At 42.8% G+C, this 27,446-nt stretch overlaps 1 protein-coding gene across 2 annotated transcripts in view; it reads right to left on the bottom strand.

The window, feature by feature from the left end:
* The window catches only part of SEPTIN9 (septin 9), a 264,354-nt gene that overhangs the window by 187,554 nt on the left and 49,354 nt on the right, over nt 1–27,446 (bottom strand). Inside the window, exon 1 of one of the 2 annotated variants that reach the window (XM_048487832.1) lies at nt 7,109–7,748. The exons of the other annotated variant lie outside the window; for it this stretch is intronic. Within the exon in view, the coding sequence (XP_048343789.1) occupies nt 7,109–7,130 (22 nt within the window). The 5' untranslated portion in view covers nt 7,131–7,748. Of the gene's footprint in view, nt 1–7,108; nt 7,749–27,446 lie in introns of those variants that run through there. 2 annotated transcript variants of the gene reach the window in all.

The following is a 27,446-nucleotide window of genomic DNA, read 5'->3' as shown; positions in this document are numbered from 1 at the left end:
CAGGGCGGGCAAGGATGGGGCCAGCGGCTCAGCTCGTGGAGCCACAGTGCAAGGGCAGAAGAGGTTCCCTACCCCTGCTCTACAGGATCTGCACAGCCCTTTTGAATGTTCCAAGGGGTTTTTATATAATTGTTTATTCAATTTCTTAATCACCCTTCCCTGGAAGGCTCAGAGCAACTTACAACCTTTATTAAAAGAACAAAAGTCAACAATAACTACATTAAAGGTCATACTCTAAAATTTATCTAAATCTAAAACAATAACTTGAAACTGTCACAGCCATCAGATTATAGATGTCTAAATCTCTCCCTCTGCCATTGGATTATTAGTTTCTGGCACCTCCCCTGCAGAAGATGAGCAGACGGTGGGAGGGAAGAAAAGAGGAAATTGTCTTAGGAAAAAAAGAAAGGGAAGGGGGGAGAAGGAAGAAGGGAGGAAAAAAAAGAGTGGGAAAGAGAATAGGGAGGGGCCCACAGAAGTAATACTGTAGCTGCCTCAACCATACACCTGGTGGAACAGCTCCTGCTACAGGCCCTGTGGAATTGCATTACATCTGACAGGGCTCTGGTCCGTCCAAACAGAGTGTTCCACCAGGCAGGGGCCAAGGCCAAGAAGGCCCTAGTCCTAATTAAGGCAATCTGGATTTCCGTTGGGTCCAGAATCATCAACAGATTTTCATTTGCCGAATATAACGGCCATAATGGAACTATATTGTAATCAGTCTAACCTACCTCACAAGATTGTTGTGAGGATAAAATGGAGAAAAGATAAATGAATCCATTTTGAGTCCCTACTGGAGAGAAAGTTGGGGCAGGGAAGTGAAATAAACAGATTCATAAATAAATCCCTACTATAACCTTAGCTATAGAAGTAATTGAGTTTATCCCTATATCCCATATCATTATTCCCATTTGCAGAAGAAGGCCTGAGTCTGAGAAACTGAACTGCTAGTGAACTGCTAATTTCCTCCTAGGAAACTCATGGCAGAGACAAGATTGACACCAGGTACTTTTTGGTCTCTTATCCTACAATCCTCTGCAGAGTTAATCTGATCTAAAATCAATAATTTAATAATTTAAATAAATGGGCTTAGACTTGAGTACATGAGTGCGTAGAATTGTCCTGTTAGCCAAATACCACACCCCTATCTGCAATTATAACTGAGCCCAGTCAGGGGATTTCAGTGATAGGCAAGTAATAAGTATACAGTAAATAAACAAAACAATCTATAGAATTCTGTTCATCTTAGATATATGGAAAGAAGGCAACATCTCTTATGTCCTGTGGAGCTGGGATGATTGAGAATAATGGAAAATTCTTTAAAACAGCCACTGTTTTTAAAATATCTAATGTAGATATTTACTCCACCTTATGACTCAAAGAAGTAGTATCTGGGAATGCTTTGAAGTGGTTCAGACTGAAGGAGGAGAGGTTTAAAGGTTTAAAAATGATAAAGAATTCATATTGGGGCAGATCTGAGGGACAAATCTGATATATTTATCTTCTCTAAATCATATCATATTATTATATGGAGGGTGGGGATACCCAAAGCATTTGTTTCGGACTTGCCCTTCCTCTCATAGTCAAAATATATTTACAATTTTTTAAATCCAATAATTCACCCAAGTTGCTCAGGGCAGCATGCATAGTTTTCACCTTCTCCATTTTCTTTCATGACAGCCAAGTTAGGCGGAGAGGAGGGTTACCCAGTGAGCTTTCTGTTAGAGGGGGAAGCTGAAGGAGGGTCTCTTCATTCTTAATTGGACATTGCATCCACTACACCACTCTGTCTATGACAAGACAATATGTGTAACAACAAACTGACCTGCCCACAAAGTGTATAAAAGGCAGATATATACATCTGTAAACATAAAATAGATTATCAAGCTTGAAAGTGGTCATTCAAAGGGCAATACACACATAGTTAAACTGTGTGAGACTCTAATAACTGTTAACCAATTGTCTTTATTAGGCTAACACAGCTACAACAATATGCCTAATGCCAGCTCAGGCTGTTCTTGGTTCCCTTCTAGTTTCTGCTGATGAGACTTGAGCCTCTTTGTGCAATGGGAGTTAGTGTTAAAATAACAGGACCCGTTAACTTTACAAGATTGTCATGTTTGTATTCCTTCATAGTTTCCAGGTTGAGCATGGAACGAAAACTCGCCTGCTGAGATGAAATATAGAGAGGTCCTAATTTCCTCCACCAGTACTGACAAATCTGCATAAATACACATTCTTCTGTCCCAGTGCCCTTAAGTCATCAAAAGGCTTGAATGCACCAGGTTTCTACTGGAGGACAAAATCAATCTGAAGGACACATAGTAGGTATCCACCCTAGAGGACACTGCAAGCACTTTTTCAGGGAGAAAGAATGACTGGCTCAAGGCCACCCCTCTAACATCATGGCTGGATGGGATTTGAACTCGCGTCATCAACGCTGCAGTCCAACATTCTAGCCACTGCACCATTCTGGATCACATAACACTCTGTTTAAAAAATAAATAGTTTCCACTCATGACTTCATGCAGTGGATTAGGCTCCGCAAGTTTCTAGCTATAGGGACAGTGACACTGCATACTGGTACAACACCAGCACATCTTCCCTGCCCTCTGGTTCCTTCTAGGGGCTAGTTGGCTGCAGACTGGATTCAACTGTGGGTTTGTGTACACTCACGCCATCTATTCCTAAATCCTGTGCATGAAGATGGCTCACTCATGTGATTCATCAGATGAAAAAAAAAGGGGGGGGGGGAAGTGGTAGTCCAGTTGCAGAGTGTACATGCCCGTGGGTTTATACACAAAGAGCCTGCACAGCTTTGAGCTCACTAAGCTGAAGATAGCTCTGCCATGTCCTGGAGCCTGTCAGATGCTTGGCAACTTCCTTGTTTTTCAAATCTCAGACAGGCAGCAAACACAAGAGGCTGGGACCTCTGATGGGCTGGTGGACCTAAATGTGTAGCTCTGGCACTGGCATTTCATATGGCAATTTGCAAGTGATTTGCATCTGTGCACTCAAGTCTGAGACCCACTCGTCTGAAGCACCGCCACTTTATCCATTGCATTTGTCACCTGCCTTGTCTCCAAGAGTTCAAGGCAGCCTCTGCCATTTTATCCCCACAGCAACCCTGTGTTTTTGTGTATTGGCCCAAAAGTCACCTTTTGTTGTTGTGGCTGGATAGAGATTTGAACCCACATTGTGCATGGCCCTATCTGACACAAGCTACTTCATCATGCTGAATCTGAAGAAGAATGTGAAGAATGGATATGCTGAAGCCATATGTGAAAGGTCCCATGGTTTAATCCCGTTATTTAAGTATCAAAGCAAAGCCACAAACAAAACACAGAAGCAGAATACCAGAAAACACCATCTAGACCAGATAACCACATCAAACCCCTTGTGCAATGAATTATCACAGAAAATTAACACACACACACAGACACACACACACACACCCCATCAACTTCTATTTTTGTTCTGTCTTGAAAATGGCAAAAAGCACACCATATTTATGCTTCACACAATTGTGCATTCTTGCAAAGTGGCTGAATTGGCCCCCAATGCTTTTTCTAATGGGAAGGAGTGCAGGAAATGCAAAGTGCACTCATTTAACAGCAGGTATGTTTATTGTGCATGAATATTCTCAGAGGAATCTTTGAAAAATGGAAAGAACTAGTGGGATCGTGATAGAATCCAGACATTGCTACAGTTGTCAGCCAGCCAAATTTTATTAGGCTTGTCCAGTTTTTCTGGTTTTAGGTGGGATGTCAGAAGAGGGTTTTTATTTTATAATGGGGCCATAACACCCCCCCCCCCAACACACACACACACTACCCCACTTTTATACATTTATTTATTATCACCCTTCCATTTACTAAGTGCAAATACATCATGGGAGAGAGAGAGATGTGGAAATAAACTGAGAACACATAACTATTTCTATGTGTATTATGCATCTGGTTTGATGTGCAGATTTATTGAAATAGTTTTATACTGTGAATTAACATAGAATGTACTGCTGGGCTCTGCCCCTTCACCCTGTTGTGCTGCAGTACCAAGGGTTCCACCAAGGTAACAGAATTGTTGTCTTCCAGGAGATGACATGTTAGACATTGCCCAGGTATCCATCATGATACCTCCTGTGTCCAGTGGTGGGATCCAAAAATTTTAGTAACAGGTTCCCATGGTGGTGGGATTCAAGCGGTGGTGTAGCGCCAATGGGGCTGGGCAGGGCATGATGGGGGCGTGGCCGGGCATTCCTGGGGTGGGGCATTCCTGGGCGGGGCTGTGGCAAGGATGCAGCCACTGCACTGGTCCTTGGGTGGGAAACGAATGCACGCAGGCGCAAGCTGCCACGCACGCCAGTGCACCTCCTGCTAGACTGCTTCAAGTTCTGCATGCTACTGCTGAGGAGCGGAGGTGGGGAGTAACTAAGGCAAAAATCGCGTGGCAAAATCACCAATTAGTAACCCCCTCATGGCACACAAAAATAATTAGTAACCTACTCCCAGGAACCTGTGAAAACCTGCTGGATCCCACCTCTGCCTGTCTCCCAAGATAATATGTGTGTTAGACCAGTCCTGACTGAGCAACGCCCATTCCCACATAACTAGATGTCATCAAAGATCCTGTGTTCACCTTCTGAAATCAGAAGGGTGAGCATCAGGGGTTCCTTTTTGTGCCGTTGCATCTGTGGATGCAATTTAGATGCTTGCTGAAACCACTTTGTTCTTCTGGGCACTGGAATTTTTGTGGTGGTTGATTTTTCCTTCCTCTTCTGAGAGGACTGATTTTTGATAATGCTGCACTGGCAGAGGTTTAACACTTTAGAGCTTTGGAGGCAGTATAAATCAAATAATTAAATGCCTGAGGTGAAAACAGCAGGAATACTCAGTACAGGAATGGTTCTAGAGTATTCCAAAAACTCCTGCTACTGGCTCCTGATGCCAGGATGGGTGGGTGTGCATTCAAATTCCACTGCTGGAAGACAGGGCCCAGATTAGACCAAGGCTGAGTTCAGTTTTCCTTAGCTGTTGTCCAGCTCCACCCTCCTATGGTGGTTTTTCTCTAGAACGTGTGGTTTTGCTTCCAACGTGAATTCCCAATAGTCAAAGCCAGGAACGCCCAGGAGAGCAGTACAGCTCACTGCATTTCCCCACCAGCACTTTTTCCTGTGCCAGCGAACAAAACCCAGGAACAGAGGCACACTTCAGGGCTACAGAGAGGCTGCTTGTTCCTCATCCCAGCCATCAGTTACCTAAAACAAAAAGTTGTTTGAGACAGAAAAACATCAGGAGGCCACAGCCTTCTAGTCTCCATGAGGCAACATCTTTTTCCACAGACATTTCTTACAAACATGTTGAGGAAACAGCCAGCCAAAGCCACTAAACTGCAAGCCATTTCAGGACCACATATTTCCTTGGTGGAAAGTGTGGGTCTTGCACTAACATGAGATAAATTTAGACCAGGCTAAGTATGAACACTCTGTCTTCCGATTAGAGAGGCTTTGTGAATTCAGATACATTCTGTCCTGGAAATCCAGGGCAACATTACATAATAAAAAAGAATTTATGTGTATTAATACTGGAGGCGCTGTACATACATTAAGGTACAAATCCTTTGAACAATTCTGGAAGGTGTCAGCATCATTACCCCCATATACAGATGGGTGGGGGCTCTCTACAGCAACTTAGTGTAGTGTTCAGAGTGTGGGACAAAGACTGAGGAAAACCTAGGTTCAAATCTCTGCTCAGACATAGAGACCACATGATGACCTTGAAGTTACTAGTCTCTCAGTCTCAGTGGGTTGTTGCGAGGATAAAATGGGGAAAGAGAAAACCATGTATGGTACCTTGAAATCTTTTGAGGATGGATGGGACTAAAAAAGTACTAAATGAATAAATAGTTCTCCTACAGTTACTTGCTCCCTGCCCAGAGCAGTGCCTCCTGGTTTACAACATATACCCATTATACTGTACTACGGAAACCTTGGCCCCCTACAGAATAAACATTTTAAATGTTTTGCTAGCATTTTAACAGATAACAAGGAAAATATGAACTTGTATTACCTATTACAACAACAAAAATCTATCAATGTAGAAAACTCTGCCTCTTGTCATACTACATAGCAGTAAAGTCTCCCACCAGTTTTGGAATGGACAGCCATGGGAAGTGCAGCAAAACAATTTAGGAGCTAGTTGTAAGACTTGGCCCAGCTTGGGTCAATAGCCTAGTACCATACATATATCTTTTTGACAGTTCGACTGGTACGTCCTTATACTTGGCAATCACTTTCCACCTTGAAGCTAACAGGCTGTAATTCGGAATGGTGACAAATACTCCTCTAACTTGTGCCATTAGCAGAAGTCCAATGACAGATTAAATGTTAGTATTAACTCTTATCCTCAGCATAATGTCCTTTTTGCCAACATGTCACTTGTCTGTAACGTAGATGAAAAAGAATATTTGCAGCAGCACAATTCACCGCATTTTCCAGAGTTATATTACTATACAGGGAGTATGCATGCACTCAAGTCACCTTATCCTAGCAAAAAGCAGCCCCTTGCCCCGTCGACAGTTCTTAATGCAGCCATACAAACAATTCTAAAGAACAACCGAGGTTGGAAGCTCCTGACTTTCACACAAATTTTGGCATGAAATAGAGTGCTAAACCACAACACACAGGCAAACAAACTATAAGTAGCCAATTTCCAGAAAATAACAGCATCCTCGTGCCAAGAATGGGGAAAGGCTCTCCCTCCCTTCCCCTCCCAGGCACCCCACCACCTCTCAACTCCTTCCCTTGAAGACTCAAAGAAACTGAAAAATAAGGGAGGAGGGGAGAAAAGAATCAAATGAAATCCAGGTCCAGAAAACTGTTTTGACCCTGGTTACGCCTGTTGCAATAGTATCTATGTGGAGAGACCATGAAACGGTGAGGGAAAAGACACAGCAAAACTAATGAAAGTTAGGGAAGGTTGAAGTGAAATACGAGATTAGTTGATCTGTTTCCAAGAAAGCTGAAACTAGAAGGGTGGATGGGTGCGGGGGAAGAAAGACAGAAAATAGATAGATGTATGCATGCCATAAAAATTACTCCATCACTCACCTGTAATCCGGTCCCTTTCCATGACTCTATGATACAGTTAGCATCCGAGTGTCCCAAATTGGACTTAACCACTCTGACTGCTGCCCTCTCTTTCCTCTTCAGAAAGGCTTTTTAGTTTAATTTCTTCAATTGGTTGCAATCATGTCTGCATCCAGATTACCACATTTCCATGTGCTGATCATATGTTTGTGCTCCAAACTGAAGTAGCTTTGTCTCATTTAAGTAAAGAGAGAGAAATAAAGAGGGTGCCAAAGGCATGACCCAGAAAAAAAAAGAAATTCAACGTGATTTCTTTCCACCCCCTTCTCTCTCTCTAAAAAAAATTTTTTTTGCCACGTGCAGGGCTACTGAGAGACCTAATTTACCCGCAAGACAGTCTTAAAGACACAGCACACACATTTCCAGGACAACGCTGCTCTCTTCAGTTGTCATTTAATATTAGCCAGGAGATGTTCAGCAGTTTGGCTTCTTGGAACAAAGCAAGCAACTCATCCAGCTGCAGTGAAGTCTCTGCCTGCTTGATTTTGCTGCCGTTTCTCCTCCCTTACTCACTTTTTGGCAAAAACATTTTACAGCTCCAGAATCCTGCTTATTCCTCCAGCCAGCCTGTTCAGAGGTTTGTATCAATTTGTGTGTGAACTACTCTACTGATGAAGGCTGACTTCACTCATGACTAGCGAGAAACACGCAGAGAGAAAGAGAGAGACGGAGAAGCACAGGCTGTCTGCTACCAGGAAGGATTACAGCACATGTTTGCTCACTCCAGTGCAAAGGCTTCTATTTAGTCTTGGCAAGGAGCCACAGTGTCGCCTTGGCATGAGAAGCTGCCTGCTGGACCTTCCCTGAGCACATTGGCCATGACAGAAGGGGCTTCCACAGCTGGCTTATTCATGACAGGCAGCAGAATTTCCTTTGCTAGTGGATGCAAAAGTGTGCAGTGCCACCCCAGTTCAGAGTAAGGCTGAACTTTCAAACAGGCTGTCAAAAACTCAAGGTGATGAGGTCTGTCCTGGCAGGGCACCTAGTGTGGAAAATAAATGGAGCAATCTCTGTGAGCTCATCAGAAAAGGCAGACATTACAGCTAGTTTAATTAAATGGCAGGGATATCCCCATTAAAAGGAATACTCTTCCCTGGCAAAGATCTCCAGAGAAGGGACCTGGGTTTGTTTTCTGCTTGAGGAGGGGGGATTGCAAAGGGCTGTTTTCAGCAATTGGATGGTTTTTTTTTTCAGCACAACCAAGGTCATCAAGCAATACATGCCTTGAACATGGTGAGCCTTAATTTCCGGTCTGCGTGTCAGAAGGGGGCCATAGCACATTCCTTGTGGATTATGATCCCACACATAAGTGTGGAATGGATTGCTTAGATGAAAATGTGAAGGGCTAGTGGGTGGATAGTCTGGCCTTTGGAGCACATGGTTTGACTATATCAAGGCTGAGCAACTTGTGAGTCATTAAGCTAATTATAACAGTCAACCAGTCATACATTGCAGCCTAGGAGGTTGTCAAGCATCTGACAAGTCACCATTTATGGCTGGTGCGCAGGGCTAGTAGGGGGCGAGTTGTTCATACCTGAACTTAATGGCATTTTGGTCCCTTTGAACTCTAGGATTCTGTTAATAAGTACCTCTTCAATAATTCTTTAAAATTTCCATGGTGGGGAGATCCCTACTTGCTCAAAAATTATTATGCTTTTTTTTTTTTAGAAAAGAGCTGTAAGTAAGAAATGACATTTCTGCCAGCTCTTGCTGGCAGTATCACACCAGAAAGGCTGAATTGATTACTAAGCCTGACAAAGAAATCTCCATAACTCCTATTATAGAAAACACTTGTGTAGAACTCAATACTAAAACCAACTCATGGAGTTCTAGGTCTGGAAATTGTCCTCTGGATATTAATTCATCCTTTGCCTTACATTATTTCATTGAGCCTTGTGACAACACTATAAAGCAGGTCAGAATTGTTATCCCTAAATTGGAGGTGGAAACAGCAAACAAGATTTTATGAAGCATGGGATGTCACTCTTAATTAAGGATTGTCAAAAAGAGCTGAATTGTCAAAAATAACGAATGTGTGTTACTTTGGATTACTGGGAACTGTTATCCCAGATACTTTACTACCCTGAGATCATCCATGAACGTCCTTCTCAAGACATGCACTCCAAATTTAGAAATTACTGCTCCAATCTGCCTGACTTGTTCAGAGAAGGAATAACGTTATATCTTAGACGCTGTGTGACTATATCCTCCAAACGGGGCTTGTCTTTTTGTGCAGGAACATGAGACTACTGGATTGCAATTTTTTGGTGACTCATTTCCATTTTAAATCATTAGAATGGATGAATCAGGAAGTTGTCAAGAAATGTTCCTGTGGACAACAGCTTCTGTAGTAGCCTTGCATGAACTATATGTACTTTCCCCACATATCTGCAAAATTATTGTAGTTACTAAAAATCCACGGTGGGGGTGGGTGAGCACAGGAAGTGGCCTGTGGGATCAGAGCAATACAGTTCTGCCAAGAAATTTCCTTCAGACAAAGAAGCATGAAACTCTGTAGCAGGCATTTGCAGAGTAAATAACTTCTGCATGCTGAATGGTTATAGGACTCTGTCATATTCTAATACAGGACGGTCTGAATCTCTCCTAATATTTTCATTGACGTCTTTCATCATAATTCTGGATGTTCCTGCTATCCATCCAGACATTTCACAGGATTAGACATCACTGATGCCAGCATACAGTGTTTCTAGATGTAGACCCTCTCAAGATATCAATTTTGTACGGGTCTGTCTATCAGGCAGCTTTGAAAGGAGTCCAAGGCACAACTGAGTTTTTGTCCCATCCACATCCAAAGGTGTGCAGCTCCCTAGCTGCTTGCTCTGAGCACGCAAAAAAGGAAAAGGAAAAGAAACAGGGCCATTGCTTATGTTTCTGAAATGGCAGGCTATCACAATGGTTGGCAGCTCAGCAGAAATGAAACCGACATGATGTAAGGTGAGAGCAGGTGATGGGGTGGGGAAAAGAAAGTGGTTGGGCACCGGTGCCACTCCCACGGAAGTGGGTTCAACCCTGGATTTTTCAAAAAGATTGCAATTTTAGAGATTGTTGAAAAACTCAGGTTGAGGAAAATACATCAGGTCAATCCTGCTTTGGAGAAGGGACCCATGCAAAGTTCTTCTCCAAACAGGGATATTTCCCTTCATCAACCTGTTATATTTCTATTGAGCAGAATCGACCTATGTGAAAAATGAGACAGAACACAAGATTTTTAATACGCTTTTCCAGCAATCAAAATGGAGTCTCTTTGGACATAGCAATATGCAAGCAAAATGATTATTCTCTTCACAAGGTCTTAAAGGGGGGGGGGAGAGGAGCAAGAGCAGAGGGGATATCTTTCCATAATTTTTCTGCTGATCATGGCCATCCCCAAACTGCTACCTGTAGTGCAGGAAAAAATGCAAATTCTTATACAGTTAACTTAGAAGGGATGGGTAGTGGGCAGAAAGATATTTTCAGCAGAAAATTACATGAAGGGAAAGTGCTGACAGATCCTCTTGCTCTATGTCAATTTGCCCTTAAAGCAGCCCAGATGTTGCTTTCTATAAAAATGGGGGCATGGGGGTGATAATCATGGAATGAAATGCATTATGTTGTTCTACCCTTGCTACATGTCTGCTCCCCCTAACTTTTGAGCCAACCGTCATCTTCAGTTGCTGAGACATGTTGTGTGGACTCAGAAATCATTTTCCTCAGATGGGTGTGGAGGCAGGAAGAAAAGCAGAAGCCAGTTTAAAGGCTAGAAGTTTTACTTTGGACAGAGCTTGTCTTTCATACTCAAAAATACTTTACAAGGCAATGAGGGCAATGCTGGCAGAAGGCAGGCTAATAAAGCATCCATTATACAGCTACTCAAGCTCACACAGCTTTTGATATTCTGCACATTTTCAGAGATACGGAGTGTGTCAGGTTGGATCCCGGGATTATCCACTATAAATGGGCAGTGAATGGCATGCATGATCACAGGACCTTTAAGTAGAGGCAAGGGGGAAAGCGCCCGGTGCACTGATGCATCCTCTGCCCCCACCACGCCCTGGAACGTACCTGCCACGCCCCCGGAATGCCCTCACCACACCCCCACAGGGGCACGTGCCCGGTGCGTCGTGCACCCTCCAGCCCCTTTGGACTATGCTTCTGCCTTTAAGGGCTCCAAAGCATTTGCTGGTCTATTAACCACAAAACCACATGTGGTATTTCCACAAAATCCACATTCACATGCTAAGGTGTTTTGTACAGCTTGAGTTCATTTAGCCCAATCTAATTTATTCTGATTTGTAGCTGTTCTCCAAGATCTTGGTGCATGTTTTCTGAAGTGCAAGCTTTTACATTAGGGAGGAAAACATCTATTGAGAGCATAAGAATCAACCCACTTGGAATGTTTTAACTTGTGGCAGCCAGAACAATAAAGCAGAAGAACCCACTACTTGAGACAGACTCTTGCTGGAATCATATTCTTGTTCAAAATGGTAACATGTTACATGTAGAATGAGAACAACTAGATGAGATGTTGGGAGGTCAATAAAGTTTTTTAAAAATAGAGTAGCAATGTGGGCCCATTATTTGGATTGTGGCCATATGAGGCAGAGTGGAGACAGAACTTCCACATAATTTTGCCAATTGTAATTGGCTTCTTGGTAAAAAAAAAAAAGAAGTCAGACACATATCTTTTGCTCTTCCAAACTAGGAATTCTCCAGCTCTGTCTTGATTGAAATTAATTCTGTCTTTTCTCCTGTGCTTCTGTCAAATTTCATGGAACTCTGGGAAGCATAACATGCAGAATATGCAAAAAAGAGAGAGAGTTCCTCTTGATTGTTTGACTTTGAGTTTCTTTTCAACTTCCCCCTTTCTTGCTAAATGGAAATCCTGATTTTGTAACAAACTTGCAAGCTTGGGAAAGCCTGTTTCACAAGGCTTGCTGCTTGACTACAGCTCTGGTTTTAGAAAGACAGAAAGGAAAGCAACAGACTAGAGTTGCACATAACTTCCTTTAAATTGGTTTAGTTTAGATCTGCTTTCATAAACAAGGTGACAGTGGAGAAGTGTGATCAATTGGAGAGTAATTAATTAATAGATGATTTGGTAGTATTAGTACTGTACTAAGGTCCACACATGCAGAATAATGCACTTTCAACCCACTTTCACAATTGTTTGAAAGTGGATTCTGCATTCTACATAGTAAAATCCAGTTTCAAAGTACATTGAAAGTGGATTGAAAGTGCATTATTCTGATGCGCAAAAGGGGCCTAAGATGGTCCTGATTAATCACAGACTGGGCAGGACTGAATTTTCTCCCTTGTTTCTTAGGGGTCAGGATCAAATTTGTATTACTGTATATATACTGCAGTATAAGCTCTAACCGCATATAAGGTTTCGAGGTGTAAAAAAATTCAATTTTACCTACAAAAAAAACTGGGAAAACTTTATTGACTCAATGATAAGTCACGAGAGGTGTGGGCAAGTTTGGCAGCAGCTACAGGTAAATTTCAAAAAGAAAAATAGATACCAATGAAATTACATTAATTGAGGCATCGGTAGGTTAAATGTTTTTGAATATTTATTTCAAAGAAAAACAGTAAACTAGCTCTGTAAGCCCTGATTCGCCCTTTAAATCCACTCAGAATGGGGAGGGGTAATTTAAAGGGAGAATCTGGGGAAAATTTGAAGGTGCCTGTCAGGGGAGGAATGTTTATGTTAGCAGTACCAACATTTCAGAGTACCTTTAGGAGACCCTCCTGATGATACCACCCAGGCTGGGGAAGTTTGGTTCAGGGGGTCCAAAGTTATGGGCCCTCAAAATGTAGCCCCATATACTATTAGCTTCCATTGGAAACAATGGGGGATGGGAGCACCCACTTTAGGGATCCATAAACTTTGGATCCCCTGAACTAAACATCACCAAACCTGGCTGGTATCAGCAAGAGATTATCCTGATGATATCACCCAGGTTTAGTGAAATTTGGATCAGGGGGTCCAAAGTTATGGACCCTCAAAATGTAGCCCCATCTACTATTAGCTCCCATTGGAAACAATGGGGGATGGGGCACCCCCTTTGGGGGTCCATAACTTTGGACCCCCCTGAACCAACTTTCACCAAACCTGGCTGGTATCATCAGGAGTGTCACCTGATTATATTCTGAAATTTTGGTGCTGCTAGCCTAAAAACTGCGCCCCCTGGCGGCCGACAAAGTAAAAACCCTAAAATATTTTTTAAAATACACCTCACAAAAAATGTGCTGAAAAATTCGACTTATATGCGAGTATATACATTAGCTTAGTGACCTCAGACTAGTTCCTGTACGTGATTTACAAAAAAGAATCCAACTTAACCTAAACAAACTAACAAAAAACTGTAAACAAATCTTGGGAAGTGGAAGTTTGTAAAAAGAACACAGTAATAACAATGGGGGAGGCAGCAATGAACATTCTAGCTCAGCCCCAGTATTTCAGTTTTTGCAGAAATGTTGTATGTTTCTCTTTAACTGCCAGGCTAAATGGTTGTTCCCAAGATGTTTTTGCTGAATATCTTGACCACCCACAAGAATAGCCATGAGTCAAAGCTGGAAAGAAGGAAGGGTGTGTGTGTGTGTGTGTGTGTGTGTGTGTGAGAGAGAGAGAGAGAGAGAGAGAGAGAAGTTTATTCTATATCCTGCACTAATGCAAGATCCTCCACAAATTGAAGGATGTTGCCTGCAGCAAAAGGAACTTTTAATTGAAGAAGCGGAAGTTCTGTACTTTCTGTTCCAGTGCCTAGTGGCTCCAAAATGTATCAAGTGCTAGTAACAGTGCATTATGCTTTCCCTTCTCTGTCCATCTCCCCACCCTATGTGCACATACGTAACACGTCATGAAAGGATATTGCTCATCTCACATACTGACAGCCCAGTATGCTTTTTAAGCAAAACAAAACAAAATCTAGTTCTGATAACCTTAGCTCTAAAGAGCAATTTTGTTACAAAAATGGAAATTCTAGCACAAGCAGATGACCATTTAATGAATATTTGATGTTTCATACCAAATGTTCCTATCTGGCCTCAACTCCGAAATCTTAATGCAGCTTAAGGCAGGAAGGAGAAACCTTGACTCCCAAAGCCATGAATAGCTCTGGTCTGAGGACAAATTTAGAAGTGGGTACATTATTCAGTGACCAAGCTGCAATTAGGGTTTTCTGGAATACTGCATAGGACCTGAAATAACTTGCTTGTACAGCTCCTAGTTGTGTGTGACCGGAGGGCTCCCTTTCTACCAACCCCGCCCCCTTTTTTTAAACTTTTATTTACTCATGCATGCAGGGCTGAGAAAGAACAGAAGTAGAAATCAAGTGGGATGTCAATATGCCCATGGATGTTTTACTCAGAGTCACACAGATCGAATGTTTGTGTATGATTGTGGAAATAAATGCCTTTTTATGCGGTGAGGAGTTAGAGTGCCTAAAAGGTTTCTTGAACTAAGAGAGCCAAGAAATGTTTTTGCAACCTGTTTATGTATTATTGTCACATTGCCTCTGTTGCTGGCATTGCTGGTCCCCTCCCGGCCTTAAGATTGGATGCTACTGATCGATTACTACTGTTATTAATTATTATATTAATTGTTATAGGTTTTCTGATAATGCTGCTAGTGTGTTTTAAGGGATTTTAATTTTTATTGTTCACAATTTGTATTTTATTGTGCATTGATTGCTTATTGTACACTGCCCAGAGCCCTTTGGGGATTGGGTGGTCTATGAAATTTAAACAACAGCAGCAGCAGCAGCAGCAACAACAACAACAATATCATGAAATACAAGGACCTACAAATTGAAGTTGAACAATTGTGGCGAAAAAGAACAACAGTAATCCCAATAATAGCCGGTGCTCTAGGAGGAATCCCAAGAAACCTTGAAAAATATCTGGAAAGCCTGAACTTGAAAGCCTGAACAAGATGGGACCGTTTTGCCCTATATGTCCCAACTCTGCTGAATGCAGAGGCCAATTTACTGGTGGTCCCTAGCCCCTCAATGATGCGGCTGGCCTCTACTTGGGCCAGGGCTGTAAAAGCCCAGGCCCAAGTAGAGGCCTGCCTGGTGGAATGCTCTTCCTCCAGCTGTCAGGGCCCTGCGGGACCTCAATGAGTTCCACAGGGCCTGTAAGACTGAGCTGTTCCACCGGGCTTTTGGGGAGGCCAGCTGCTGATTGCACCCCCCCTTTATAACATCAGTAAACCCTGCCGTTCCCCTCTCAGGAGGATTTTTTAGCTACTAGACGCCACCTGCTGTGTTTTTAATTGGTAACTTAGAACACTGTATTTTAATGGGGTTAGTATTTTAATATTATAGAGCCTATATTTATTTATTTATGGTTGTTTAATTACCTTATACTATGCTCTATCTAATATGTTCATGTTGTACACCACCCTGAGCCCTCCGGGGGAGGGTGGTATATAAGATTAATAAATAATTAAAATAATAATAATTAAATAACTTGGATAGAACATCAGTCCACATGCTGCAGAAAGCAGCACTTCTAGGAACTGTACACATTCTATGCAAATACCTCTAATATCCTAGGTCCTTGGGAAGGACTCGATATTCAGAAATGAATTCCAGACACTTGTGCTGTGTTGTTATGTGTATAATAATAATATCAGGCAAAGATGCAGAATGCTGACAGGTCCATATAGGCAATTCCTGACCTCTGATCAACACCCATAAAGCACGATGTAAGTCTTCTTCAATACAGTGAGAATGAGATTGCTACAGGACTTCTCGCTAAGGCTGTTACTCATTGAAGTAAAAGAGTTATAGCAGCCTGCTGATCTTGTCTGCAGCTCAAGTGGACAGGGCAGGCTGTGTGAGTAACAGCGGGATCCTAAACAGACTTTCAAAGCCTGTGGGTTTGGAAGGGGATAACTCTGTTTAAGGCGGCACTGTAAGAGAGGGGTGTCATCTGGCAGGCCAGGAATTGAGTTCTTTTCTAAGACTAGAGGTGCCTTTGCTAGTCAGATTTCCTGCATCTCAGAGGCGGAGCGAGGGGAAACAGCACCCAGGGCACGCACACGCCCTGCACCCCTGCCGCAGCGTTTCCCACCCCCTCCCCACCCCAGAAGGCCCCTGGAATGCCCCCTCCACAACCCGGCCATGCCTCTGCCGCTGCTTCGCCTGGGGCATTGCGCCCCACCCCGGGGGGGATCTACGCCACTGCTGCATCTACTTTGCTTCTTCCCTAGCTGAGGGTTCTCCTGCATGAATGTCCCATCCTGGTGTCAATGAAATTTTCTTTAACCCTCTATATCATTTATAGCTGTTGTGATGGAACTTCTAATTTCAAGATGTTCCCTTATGTTACTCTAGCGTGTTAATTAGAAGACCTTCCCCGAAGTCACATGTTCATGTAGGCAGTTCATTTAGATAGGAATGCTTGCATGGAATTGCTCTTTACATTAAAGCTGTTTGGACTACTAATTCTTTTGGTTTCTTATTTTGGAAACAAGAAACATGACAGTAGCCATGACTTGTTTATTTCAGGCATACCAGGTTGTTTTTCAGACTTAGTTCACGAATAAAAAGAGGCAGATGAACTGAAGCTTTTACTATGCTACTGTATCTTTTATTATGTTTCACTGTGAAATGAAGAGTGAAAACAGAAACATATATGTCTTTTCCTTTGCTGAACATTTGTTACTTCTTTGTACAAATATTCAAAACCTTCTAAAGCCCTTTTATGTGTTGGTTATATTTGCAATAATATAATGGTTTCAAGGTGGGGTTTAGTTTGTGCTAGATTCTGAACCTCCCATTTGTGGTAGCTGTTGGTAACATTTAAACTTGGTTATTCTTGTAGAATTGTTGTTAATTTTGGAAAATAATTGCTGACTCCTGTAACTTAATGCTGGTAAGCTTCTAACAATTGCAGGAAGATACTATGTCTAACTACTGATATTCCCCATCTCCTAGTTCAATCCCTGTTACTTGGCTACAGAACTAAGAAAAACCTATATTTGAGAACTCTGGAAACTGATGCTAGATTGTTCCAGCATCTCTTACAACCAAGCAATATCTCACTAAAAACAAATCCTGTAAGGTTGACTACTTTTTTCTATAGTTTGCTTTTTTTTTTTGCTAGAATTCTTTTGGTCTATCAACATGTTCTAACTTTACAAAACAAGAAATATATTTTTCTCTTAACACATATGGCTGTGTGCTCTTACCTAAAAACATAAAAATGACCATGCAAAATGAGATTAGGACCACCTAATCCAGAATTCCTGGCAAGCATCTCCAGATGGTGCTATGTGGTTCATGAGAAAGTAAGCAATAATCCATCAGTGGACAATCTATCTCCTGTCCACCTCTGCCACAAAGTAAATTGAAAATATTCAGGGATATCTCTGACATCTTTTAATGCTCCGGTAGTTTCATTTCTAAAAGTTATACTCAACTCTCTGACATCTGGGGCAGTTTACAGTCAAATATATAAAGAAAATAATTTTTTAAAATATAATAAACCATCTAACTCCTGTTATTTTCCTAAGCAGTGGTCAGGAAAAAATGTAACCAATCCAACACATCACAGCCATCTGCCACTGAAAAAGGCCACTATTCACAGGGGATTTGCCATAGAAACAAGTCTAGGATTTATGAAAAGGCTTTCTGAAATAGAACAGCTTTGCAGAACTTGTGGAATCTAATCAATGGAGAGGCTCTTTGTACCTCTTCTGGGAAGCTGCCACAAAGAGTAGGTGCTGAAAAACCTGTACATCACATGGAAGCCAAATGTACTTACTAATAAGAGGTACACCTGATAAGAACTCATCCATGAAAGAAAGTGCTGCATTACTTTTGCATCCCACATATCTAGGTAACAGTGGCTTAAAGAAACAAAGCACTCAAACTAGCATCAGGGAAACCTGTGCAGACACTACAACCTTCATTTCTTGAATCAGCTACCTTTCTCCCCTTCATTTGGAGGCAAACATATCAAGTAAAACTTTCCGACAGTGATAGACTATAAAAGAGAGAGACTAATTGAATTGTTTTTACATCACCTTTCAGTGCCCCTTGCTATCCCACAAGTCCCCTCAGCTCTCCTGAATAATGGAGCTCCTCACGGCAACCCCTTCTGTCTAATACTCTTTTTAGTTGCACTCCTTGGCTATCTTCTCAGTATAGCTGCCTGAGTCCCAAGGCTGCCACATTCCCAAGAAGATACATATTAGCTGGTGTTCTGATAATACATTTGTGTACCATTCAGCTGGTGCCTTGTTATTGGGGCAAAAGGTAATCTAGAAGGACAGCAAAAGATTAATCAGACACAACTAAACCTTATTGTTCTTTACACTGTGAAAACTCATCCATCTTTGTATAATACCATAGTATGGAACCTACAGTATGATTCTAATCAGAGTTATGCCCTTTAAGACCATTGAAGTGAGGGGTTTTTTGAGGGAATAACTCTGTTTAGGATGATAGTGCTAATAAATCATTTAGCATAGTTTCCTGTCTTAAAATAGGGCACTGCCCATCTTGGAAACCATCACGAAGGAAGATTTCATAGTCTTTCTATGCAGCTTGTCCACTGCTGAATTGCTTATATTTTAAAATTTAACCCAAACTGAATGTTAAACCAAAACTACAACCCCTTCTACGTTTATTGGTAGCTCTTCCCAAGTTTTCCCAAAGCTAGAAACTTCAGTGAAATCTTAGTTCAGATAAAGTATGCATGTTTGGTTCATCTGTGGTCTATAATTTCCCATACAGTCTACCACAGGGGTCTGCAACCTGCGACTCTCCAGATGTTCATGGACTACAATTCCCATCAGCCCCCGCCAGCATGGCCAATTGGTTCTACCAGGTTCTAATTAAACCACATCAAGTCTATAGGTGATAACAGAGGGTGCAGGAGATGTATGGAGAACCACTTAAAAATCAAGGTAGACATGCACTGATTCAGTGGAGGAAAAGAAAACAGGCATCAGAAGTAAGAAAAGTATGGCTGAATATTGCTATGCAAGTGGTGAGAAGACTTAATTAGCTTTGCCTGTGTTTTCTTTTTCTTTCAGTGTGCGTTCTCACATCATTAGGGCTATAAATGAACATTCAGCTCTTGAAATACTGAAATAAAAGTAAAAATGCCATAAAATAATGCTTGAGAATACTCGTATTCATTATCTGCCATGCCCCAGGAAATATTCAGTATGTGTCCAAATAAACATGACAAATGGTCATATGTTTATTATTGAAAAAATAATTGTATAAAATCCTGGATCAGAATCTGTTTGGCCAATGAGCCTGAACTGCCCTAGGCTGTCTCAGGTCAAGAAAAAGGAACAGGAGGAGATTTAAAATTCCCCTTGAATTTGGCCATTGTGGGCTAGATTTTTAAAGACAGAAGACACGGGGAGCTCTTTTCATAGAACGTTTAGTGCTTTAACTGCTCTCCTAGTCTGCCTTGTAGACATACATGCCATACTACACCAAGTCACTTCTCATCCTGGCTTTTCTATACCTCATTTCTACATCAAACTACAGCCTCAGGGACTCACAAACCTCCTTGTCCCTTTCAGTTAGTCTATAGCCTGAAGCTCGGGTTGCCAGCTCTGAGGATATTTTTGGGCTGAAGTCTGAAAAGGGGAGGGTTTGGGGCAGTGGGGATACTTTTTCAGCCACACTACCTCTTTATATTGCAAGCCATTTTACAGTACAATTCTTTGCAGAGTTATTCCAATCAAATCCCACTGAAATCAGTGGACTGAGACTGGAGTGACTCTCCATGAGACTGCACACCACTAGTGCCTAAAGCAGTGCGGCTCATGTACATTTTTGGCTGGCAGCAACAGTCCCATTCCCAGTGTTATTTCATCCTAGCTTATTTCTCTATGAACCCTCCTGACAATGCTACTTATTTTATTTCAGACCCTTTTAGTACAGTGTTGCTCCCAAAGCAAAGTAGGTTCTGTTTACCAGAATTTATGAAAATGAACCCAATAGCCAGCAGTGGGGGTGGAGAAGGTGGGGATAGATAGAGCAAAATTAAAATGGAGGAGGGTTTTGTGAACTTGCGAACTCACAATCTTTCATCAAATGCATTTTCCATCCACAACTCGGCATATCTTTTCATCTAATTTACTAAGACAGGGAGAAGGCAGCCATGCCGCTCTGAAGACACAGGCTTTTTCTGCACAACACAAATAAAACATCTTGCAGATGTTACAAAAATAAATGTTTTGGGGTTTTTTGTCCGCATAGCGTAGAGAAATAAAGCATTGCCAGCAAAAACTATTCCTTTCCCCACCATTTTCTGCTTCTTCAGAGATCCTCTGTGCTGCTCATTATTTTCTGAAGGTTTCCCACAGATGTTTTCTCTGCTTGCATTGCAGCCACCTGCCATTTTAGCATTCAAAGTACATGAATAAACTTAGTTTTGCCTGACAATTCTGCGAATATGTTTTTTTTCCTATTTTGCCCCCAATGCTGTGTCTTTGAAGCTATGGAGATTCAAAATCTGTGCACACTGGTGATTCTCATATCATGTCTTTGTAGCTTTGAAGACATCTCATTGAAAACAAAAAATTGGAAAAAATTATGTTTGTGGAATTGCCAGGCAAAATTGTAGCCAGAGGGACAGATAATAATTATTTTTGTTTTAATATAGTTTTGATATATAAGGTTAATAGAATTTAGGTTTTATTCTGGTTTTCTGCTGCAAAACGTATCATTCCCTGAAACCATTGTCTAAGTCAGGGGTCGGGAACCTTTTCCCCTCAAAGAGCCATTTGGCTCCAATTCCCCCTGCTCACCTCCCCCCCAGCCATCACTCTCTACTCACTGGCCCTGCCCATTCTTGTCTAATTCGCTTTACGGCTTGTCTCTCCGCGCCTGCAGGGCAGGCAAAGATGGGCTCGGTGGCTCGGCCTGGCCGGCCGCCGGAAGAGCGCCCGCCTCGCAACCAGCGGGGCGGGCAGGAGGCTGGGCCCGCAGCGCGGCCTGGCCGGCTGCGGGTGAGGGATGCGCCCGCCCTGCTGGTTGCAGGGCGGGTGAAGATGGGCCCGGCGGCTCGGCTCATGGAGCCGCAGAACAGCAGTGGAAGAGCCGCATGCGGCTCGCGAGCCGCGGGTTCCCGACCCCTGGTCTAAGTCATAAGCCTACTGAAACAAAATATTAGATTATGCTAAAGGTGGACCCAAAGAAACAAGATGCAAACAGTTAATGAATCAGGCAACCCCCTTCTGCATTTTGACATAGCCCCAAGTAATTGTCACACATACCCAGGAAAAGCCCACAGTCAATGGCAGAATTTATGTTAAGTAATTTCCTCCTAGTTTGGGAAAAATCACTAAAGAATAATATAATCACTAAGCCAAACTGAAAGTCTCTCCCAAAACTGTAAGTTTAGGAATACCCATTAACAGCTAAATACAGGGTGGAACTTCAAGGTAAATATACATAAGAGCCAGAAGGCAAACATCTGGATTATCACAAGGACAACTATCCGGAGATGTTTCCTCATCTCTGGACATCTCAGAAGAAGAAGCTTAATGGATCTTGATGGCCCTTGATGGCCCTGTATTATTATTGTATAATTCAGTCTATGATGTAACCTCTAAAATTATAAGAAGTCTGTCTTTTTCTGTGTTCAGGGCGCTTTTGCCAGGCTTGGCCTTGCACCTTGCCTGGGCCTTGTGTGCATTGAGCCTGCATGCCAGTGTACACCAGGCTGCTGCTGACTTCTCTCTCTATTGAACGAAACTCTGTTCAACCACATTAACACTTTGCTTTATTTTTCAATTTGAATTTTGTGGCTTCAATTTTATTGCTGCCCTCGCTGCAGTAACAAAATTAAGTTTATTCATATACTTTAAATGCTGAAATGGCAGGCGGCAGCGATGCAAGCAGAGGAAACATCTGTGAGAAACCTATAGCAAATGGTGGCAGCGTAGAAGATCACTGTGGCTGCAGAAATGGTGGGTGCAAGCGATGGAGAAAGTGAAAGTGAGAGATCTGAAATTTGGTGGGAGAAATAAGACGTTTCCTTAGGCAACAAGCAGGAAACATCTTGAAACCATCTTGGGGGAAGAGATCGCTAGTTTAGCGTTTTCAAGATACAATGGGTTGACCTGAAATAAACTGTCCTAATGACGTCTTGGGGAAAAAGCTGTGTGGAGTTGCTGTGTGGAGTTCCTCCCCAAAATGCTTCTTTTTATGTCCTCAAGACATTTGTGTTTAGCAGAATCAGACATAGATAGGAATTGAAGTGGATTTCGCAAGGGCCAAAAACAGCAGTATGAAAACAGTGTGAAAATGGTGTAAAATGGTTTAAAACAATTTAAAAGGGTTTACATCATTTTCACACCCCTGTTTTGGGCCCATGCGGAATCTGCCATAGACCCAGTGACTCTTCGTGTTAGGTCCATAACTATAACCAATTCTCATGGTAGTTGTCCCAGCTTGACTGTCTATGTTATTATTTAAGAGCAGCACCTCTATCATATGAAATTAGTACCTCAGTCGATGGAACTGCCCTCTAGTGTTGGCAACAATGGAAAACCTATGATGAAAGAATATAGTATAGCACAGAAATGCTGATTTCCAGCTGTTAGATACTTTTATTTGAATCATATGCTCCAAATGAGGTCATGGAGCATGCTTGCAAACAGCATAGTCTTTCACAATGTTGAGAAAGAATGCCTGTCTCATAGAAAGTGTCCTTCAAAGTGTTCCTAAAGAACAACAGATGAAAGAGGGGAAATGCTTGCTGGGGTTTCATAAGACAAAACATATATAAATAACTCCAGTATCACATCTGCAAAGTTCCTCCACAGCATTCCTTCACAGCATCAAGCAAATGAGTGCTTGTTAAGGTGAGTTATACCTATGTATGTCTGAAATTTAGTCATGCATCTGTGACCAATATATTGGATGGATCATGTAGTTAAACCCTTAGAAGCATGGAACTGTGCTTTGGATTGCTCTTAGAATTGCATTTTAACTCCCAGCCACACACTCCTCCCAAAAGAACGGCTCAGTATCAGTAATCCTCATTTCATTTCTCATTGTGCATGCATAGGAGCATGCATTTTGGCTGAATGCAGCTGGGGTGACTCTCCTGGCAAGAGAGACAAAAGGGGATAGAAACAGTCACAGGGAATTTAAGTGACTTCATCTGAGGCATTCAAAGCAGGTGGGCAATGTCAGCCAGCGTGAAGCTAACAACTTGGCTGCTGCTGAAAGGAGAAGGCAGTGAGAGAAAGCATGGAGAAGGGGCGGGGGAATCTGGCTTCACTGGTAAAGCTTTTGTAAATGTTAGGTCCCACGTGGTGCAACGCGTGACGCAGTTTGAGCTAAACAGACAGTCTGCAGATTGCCTGCCGATTCATGCCAGGCTGTGTATAGCCTCCATTCAGCCTTCTAGCTCCCTGATTTAGGCTGGAGCCAAAATACTAAGTGTTCATCAATATCCAGAATGTGGAAGGTTTCTGAATGAGAAATTTCAAAGAAAATTAATGTTTTGAATGTGAAATTTTCAAACTGCCAATTCATTGATTAGTAAACATGTACTGAATTACCTCTGCATGATGACTATGAAATGCTGTCAGGCACTATATACTGCTGCACTTTATGTAGCAAATGCTATAATACCTTCATGTTAGTACTCACTGGATTCTAATATCACAACTTGGGGCTTCAAAGACATTTCCTCAAAAATTAAAAAAAAGGAAAAACTATATATTGCCAGAATTGTCCACCTCCAGCAGCTTTGACAGGGTATCTGTCAGTGCATTGGGGAGATGGCACACCGACAAGATAGCCAAACTCTCCTCAGCATTCCACACCAGGCCAGTATATTCAATACATGCAATTTCTGGGGCAGAAAGAGCTCTGTTGGAAGAAAGCCTCCCAAATTAGCATAGCCACTGTCTCTCTAGTCTGTGATCGATGGAAGACTGAAAAACCGGGGGGGGGGGGGCAGTTCTTTCAAGGTGAGTGTCTCACCACCCCTCATCCAGGTCTCAGTCATGTCAGTCAGATCCACCTTATGCTCTGCACAAAAAATCCTGCAGACTCCTGGTCTTATTATTGATGAATTTGGCATTGCACAATGCCAGTGTCAGAGAAGGGTTAGTTATCCTAATCTCCCTGCCATTGTGCTTTGAGATGGAACAGCACCGAGCATACCCATATAGAGTTGTGTTGACCTTGAGGAGGACCAACTTCCCAGCATTCCAGGGGAGCAAGTATGAGTGATGTAACCTGAGAATGGTCCTTTCTTCTGCACAACCAAAATTATATGGCCTGGGAATGTCTTAAATAAACCCAGTCTTCTCATTTTTTTTTATTTGGACAGGACAAAAATAAAGCATCTAAGAGAGCAGATTTTTTTTCTCCCACCTGACAATCAAGCTCTTAAGCTTTTTCCCGCCAACCATTTTCTGAAACTAAAATTGTCTGTGCCCCCAACCATTTGCTGAAGTTGCCCTGGGACATTTGCTCTGCAGATGTTGTAGCTGAGCTTCTTTTCAGTGAAGTACATGGATCGACTCTCAGCATTCCTGACAAAAAGAACATCTACCAGCATGGATATTTGGCTTTTTTTGACTTTTCCAAAAATGTTTAGGTCCAATATGCCCGAATCTGACACACACACCCCAACTGACATATTTATACTTAGATGGAAGTATCTCCCAAAGTATATTTGGGTAATAGCTACGTAATCAAAACCCAAACTGAAAATAGGTCTTTTGCTAATGCCATTAATATATATCTATATATTGAAAATGAGCATGTCCTGTCCTCCTCAGACTTAGGCAGCTAACAATGCAGCATTAAGCTGTAAGTACACATAACAGTGCATTTAATAATATTTTTAAATGCACAGATTAAAAACATGCTGAGTGCCAATTTAAAAATACACAGAATTTACAAGAATGCAGCCAAACCTGCCAACAGAGTTCACCCTCCGCCAGATGTTCTCCAGAATGAACCTATTTTATATGCCGTTCAAAACAAAATAAATGAAGGCTTCCCCTTCACCCACACTTTGAGGCAATTCCAGAGGACTAGTCCCACCATGGGAAAAGCCTACAAATTGACTGTTGCTGTACAGACAGTCATAAGGAAGAGGAGGCTGAAGAATTTAGCTACCTGGTGTGAGTATACCAGAAGATGCACCTGGCTTTATGACTCAGGGTTCACGAAGGGTGTGTGCGTGTGTCAGGCTATATATAAATGACAGGGGCATTTCCTGTTAACTGGAAGCATACAACTTTTTCTCTTGAAGAGGATGAATACATTTACCTTTCTAAATGGCTTTATTTACAACAATCATAGGCTGTTTCCGCACGGGCGGAATATGGCAGCCTGGGGACGGCAAAAACGCCATCCCCAGGCTGCCATTCGCACAGGGGGCGCAGCTGCATTGCAGCTGCGCCGCCCTCGCACCGCCTGACCGGCGCCAAGCCGGCGTTTCTGGAGTGCGCTGGGAAGCGCACTTTCCTGGGAATGCTGGCTTGAAGCACGGCAGCGGCTTCAAGGCGCCTCCCCCCCACTCCCTCCCTGCACTTACCTTGTCCCCGGGCCTCCGGCGCGTCGCCGAAGCCTGGGGACACGCCCCCCTGCCCTGCGACGCTGGAGCAGGCGCGCAGGGCCGGGGGGCGTGTCCTCAGGCCTCGGCGACATGCCGGAGGCCCGGGGACATGCCGAGTCGGCCGGGTGACGGCGCTCTGTGGCGCCGTCGTCCCAGCTCTTTCTGGGACCGTCCATGCGGACGGTCCCAGCGTTGTCGGGTCGGCGCGAAATGCGCCGACCCAGCTGCTTCTGCCTCCGTAGAATAATCTTAAAACAACTTTATTGTTTTACCTGTTATTTCTGAGAATTAGGTGAAGTTCAATATCTGAAGTGTACAACTCTACATAAGCAGAACAAAAAAATTATAGGTGACAAAAATGAGCTTGTATTGAAAGTGAGGATAAACATCTCCCAGTGAAGGTTTCCAAATTGTCAGCAAATGTCCTTTATTATCAGACTCAGATGACTGGCTGTGGGCTTTGTTACACTACAGAGTTATGTACTGTTCTTCCAAGAAGCTTCAAAACAAACCATGATCTGTTTTTAGCCAAATGCTGGTGGTGCAGACACAAGCACACTGACGCACTTGGTGTAAAGGGCTGTTCTGCACTTGGCTTCTTCATAAAGTCTTTCTGTTACCAAGGCTCATTCCAAATTAGCTAGATTGGTGGTGAGAGAGGGGAGAAGGCAAGAAGGCCTATTTCCTCTACCCTTTCTGGAGGTCTGGTTAATCAGTCAGTCAGCAGCACAAAACTTAAGAGCAAACCAGAAATACATATCTGTCACATTTTTATCCTGTCTTTCCTCCAAGGAGAATGGGGCCATCCTTCAAATCCCATAGAGCATCAAACTAGATAGCCTGAAGAGCCTTCGCAGCTTAGCACAGCTTATTTGTGACTGAAGACACCAAGGACACCAAGAGGCCATACTCATGTAGCTTCTTAGGAGTTCACCTCCCCAAAAATTCATGATCAAAACTAGTACTACTCTCCCATTGCACTGTCCCTTTCCAATAGTCTGCCTGCTTTATTAGTAGGAATGCATTATTAAAAGAAAATAATCAATGGATTCCAGTTCCTGCATGCAAACAAATATATTAGTATCTATTTGACTATCATGAAGCTGTTATAATTTTTTAAAATGTTATTTTTTAAAAAAATGTTTGGTGGGTTAAATAAAGTGAACATCAAACAGCCCACCCAATAAGGGGCAAAAGGGCATTAGAGAGTGGTGCTGCCTTGCTCTGCCTTATTTGCCCTCCCTGGGACATTTACCCCAGCGGAGGTGGCAGATCCACCAGTGACTACCTCACCCACAGCCCCCTGCAATACCCGAAAGTCCAGGCTTTGGTGGGGGTGTGCTGGCATCCCAATCAGGCTCCAGCATGACTGGCGGGGGGGGGGGGTGTGTTCCCCGGAGAGAAGTCAACAATCCCTCCTAGGACTGAGGGCCGGAAACATGGTGCCACAGCCTTTGGACTTCGGCCACCCTTTTGGTGACCTAAATCCTGTTTGCCCCATGTGCCTTCCCAGCAGCAGGGAGGCTTTCCCCCATTGTACGCCTCCTCACACCACTGGGAAGCCTCTGTGGGGAGCAGCTGGTTGGTGCAGCTGCAGCACTGCAGCAGGCCAGCCCATTGGATGAGTCTCAAAGAGGACCATCATCAAATCAATGTCTACCTATGGAGCAACTTGAACAGTGTTCTGACAAGGAACTATGTCCCTTTGCAATTTGCCTTGAATAAA

Source organism: Sphaerodactylus townsendi, linkage group LG03 (assembly GCF_021028975.2).
Source record: "Sphaerodactylus townsendi isolate TG3544 linkage group LG03, MPM_Stown_v2.3, whole genome shotgun sequence".
In the NCBI taxonomy this organism is placed as follows: domain Eukaryota; kingdom Metazoa; phylum Chordata; class Lepidosauria; order Squamata; family Sphaerodactylidae; genus Sphaerodactylus; species Sphaerodactylus townsendi.
The sequence above is the reverse complement of the archived record's forward strand: the minus strand, read 5'-3'. Positions and strand labels throughout refer to the sequence as shown.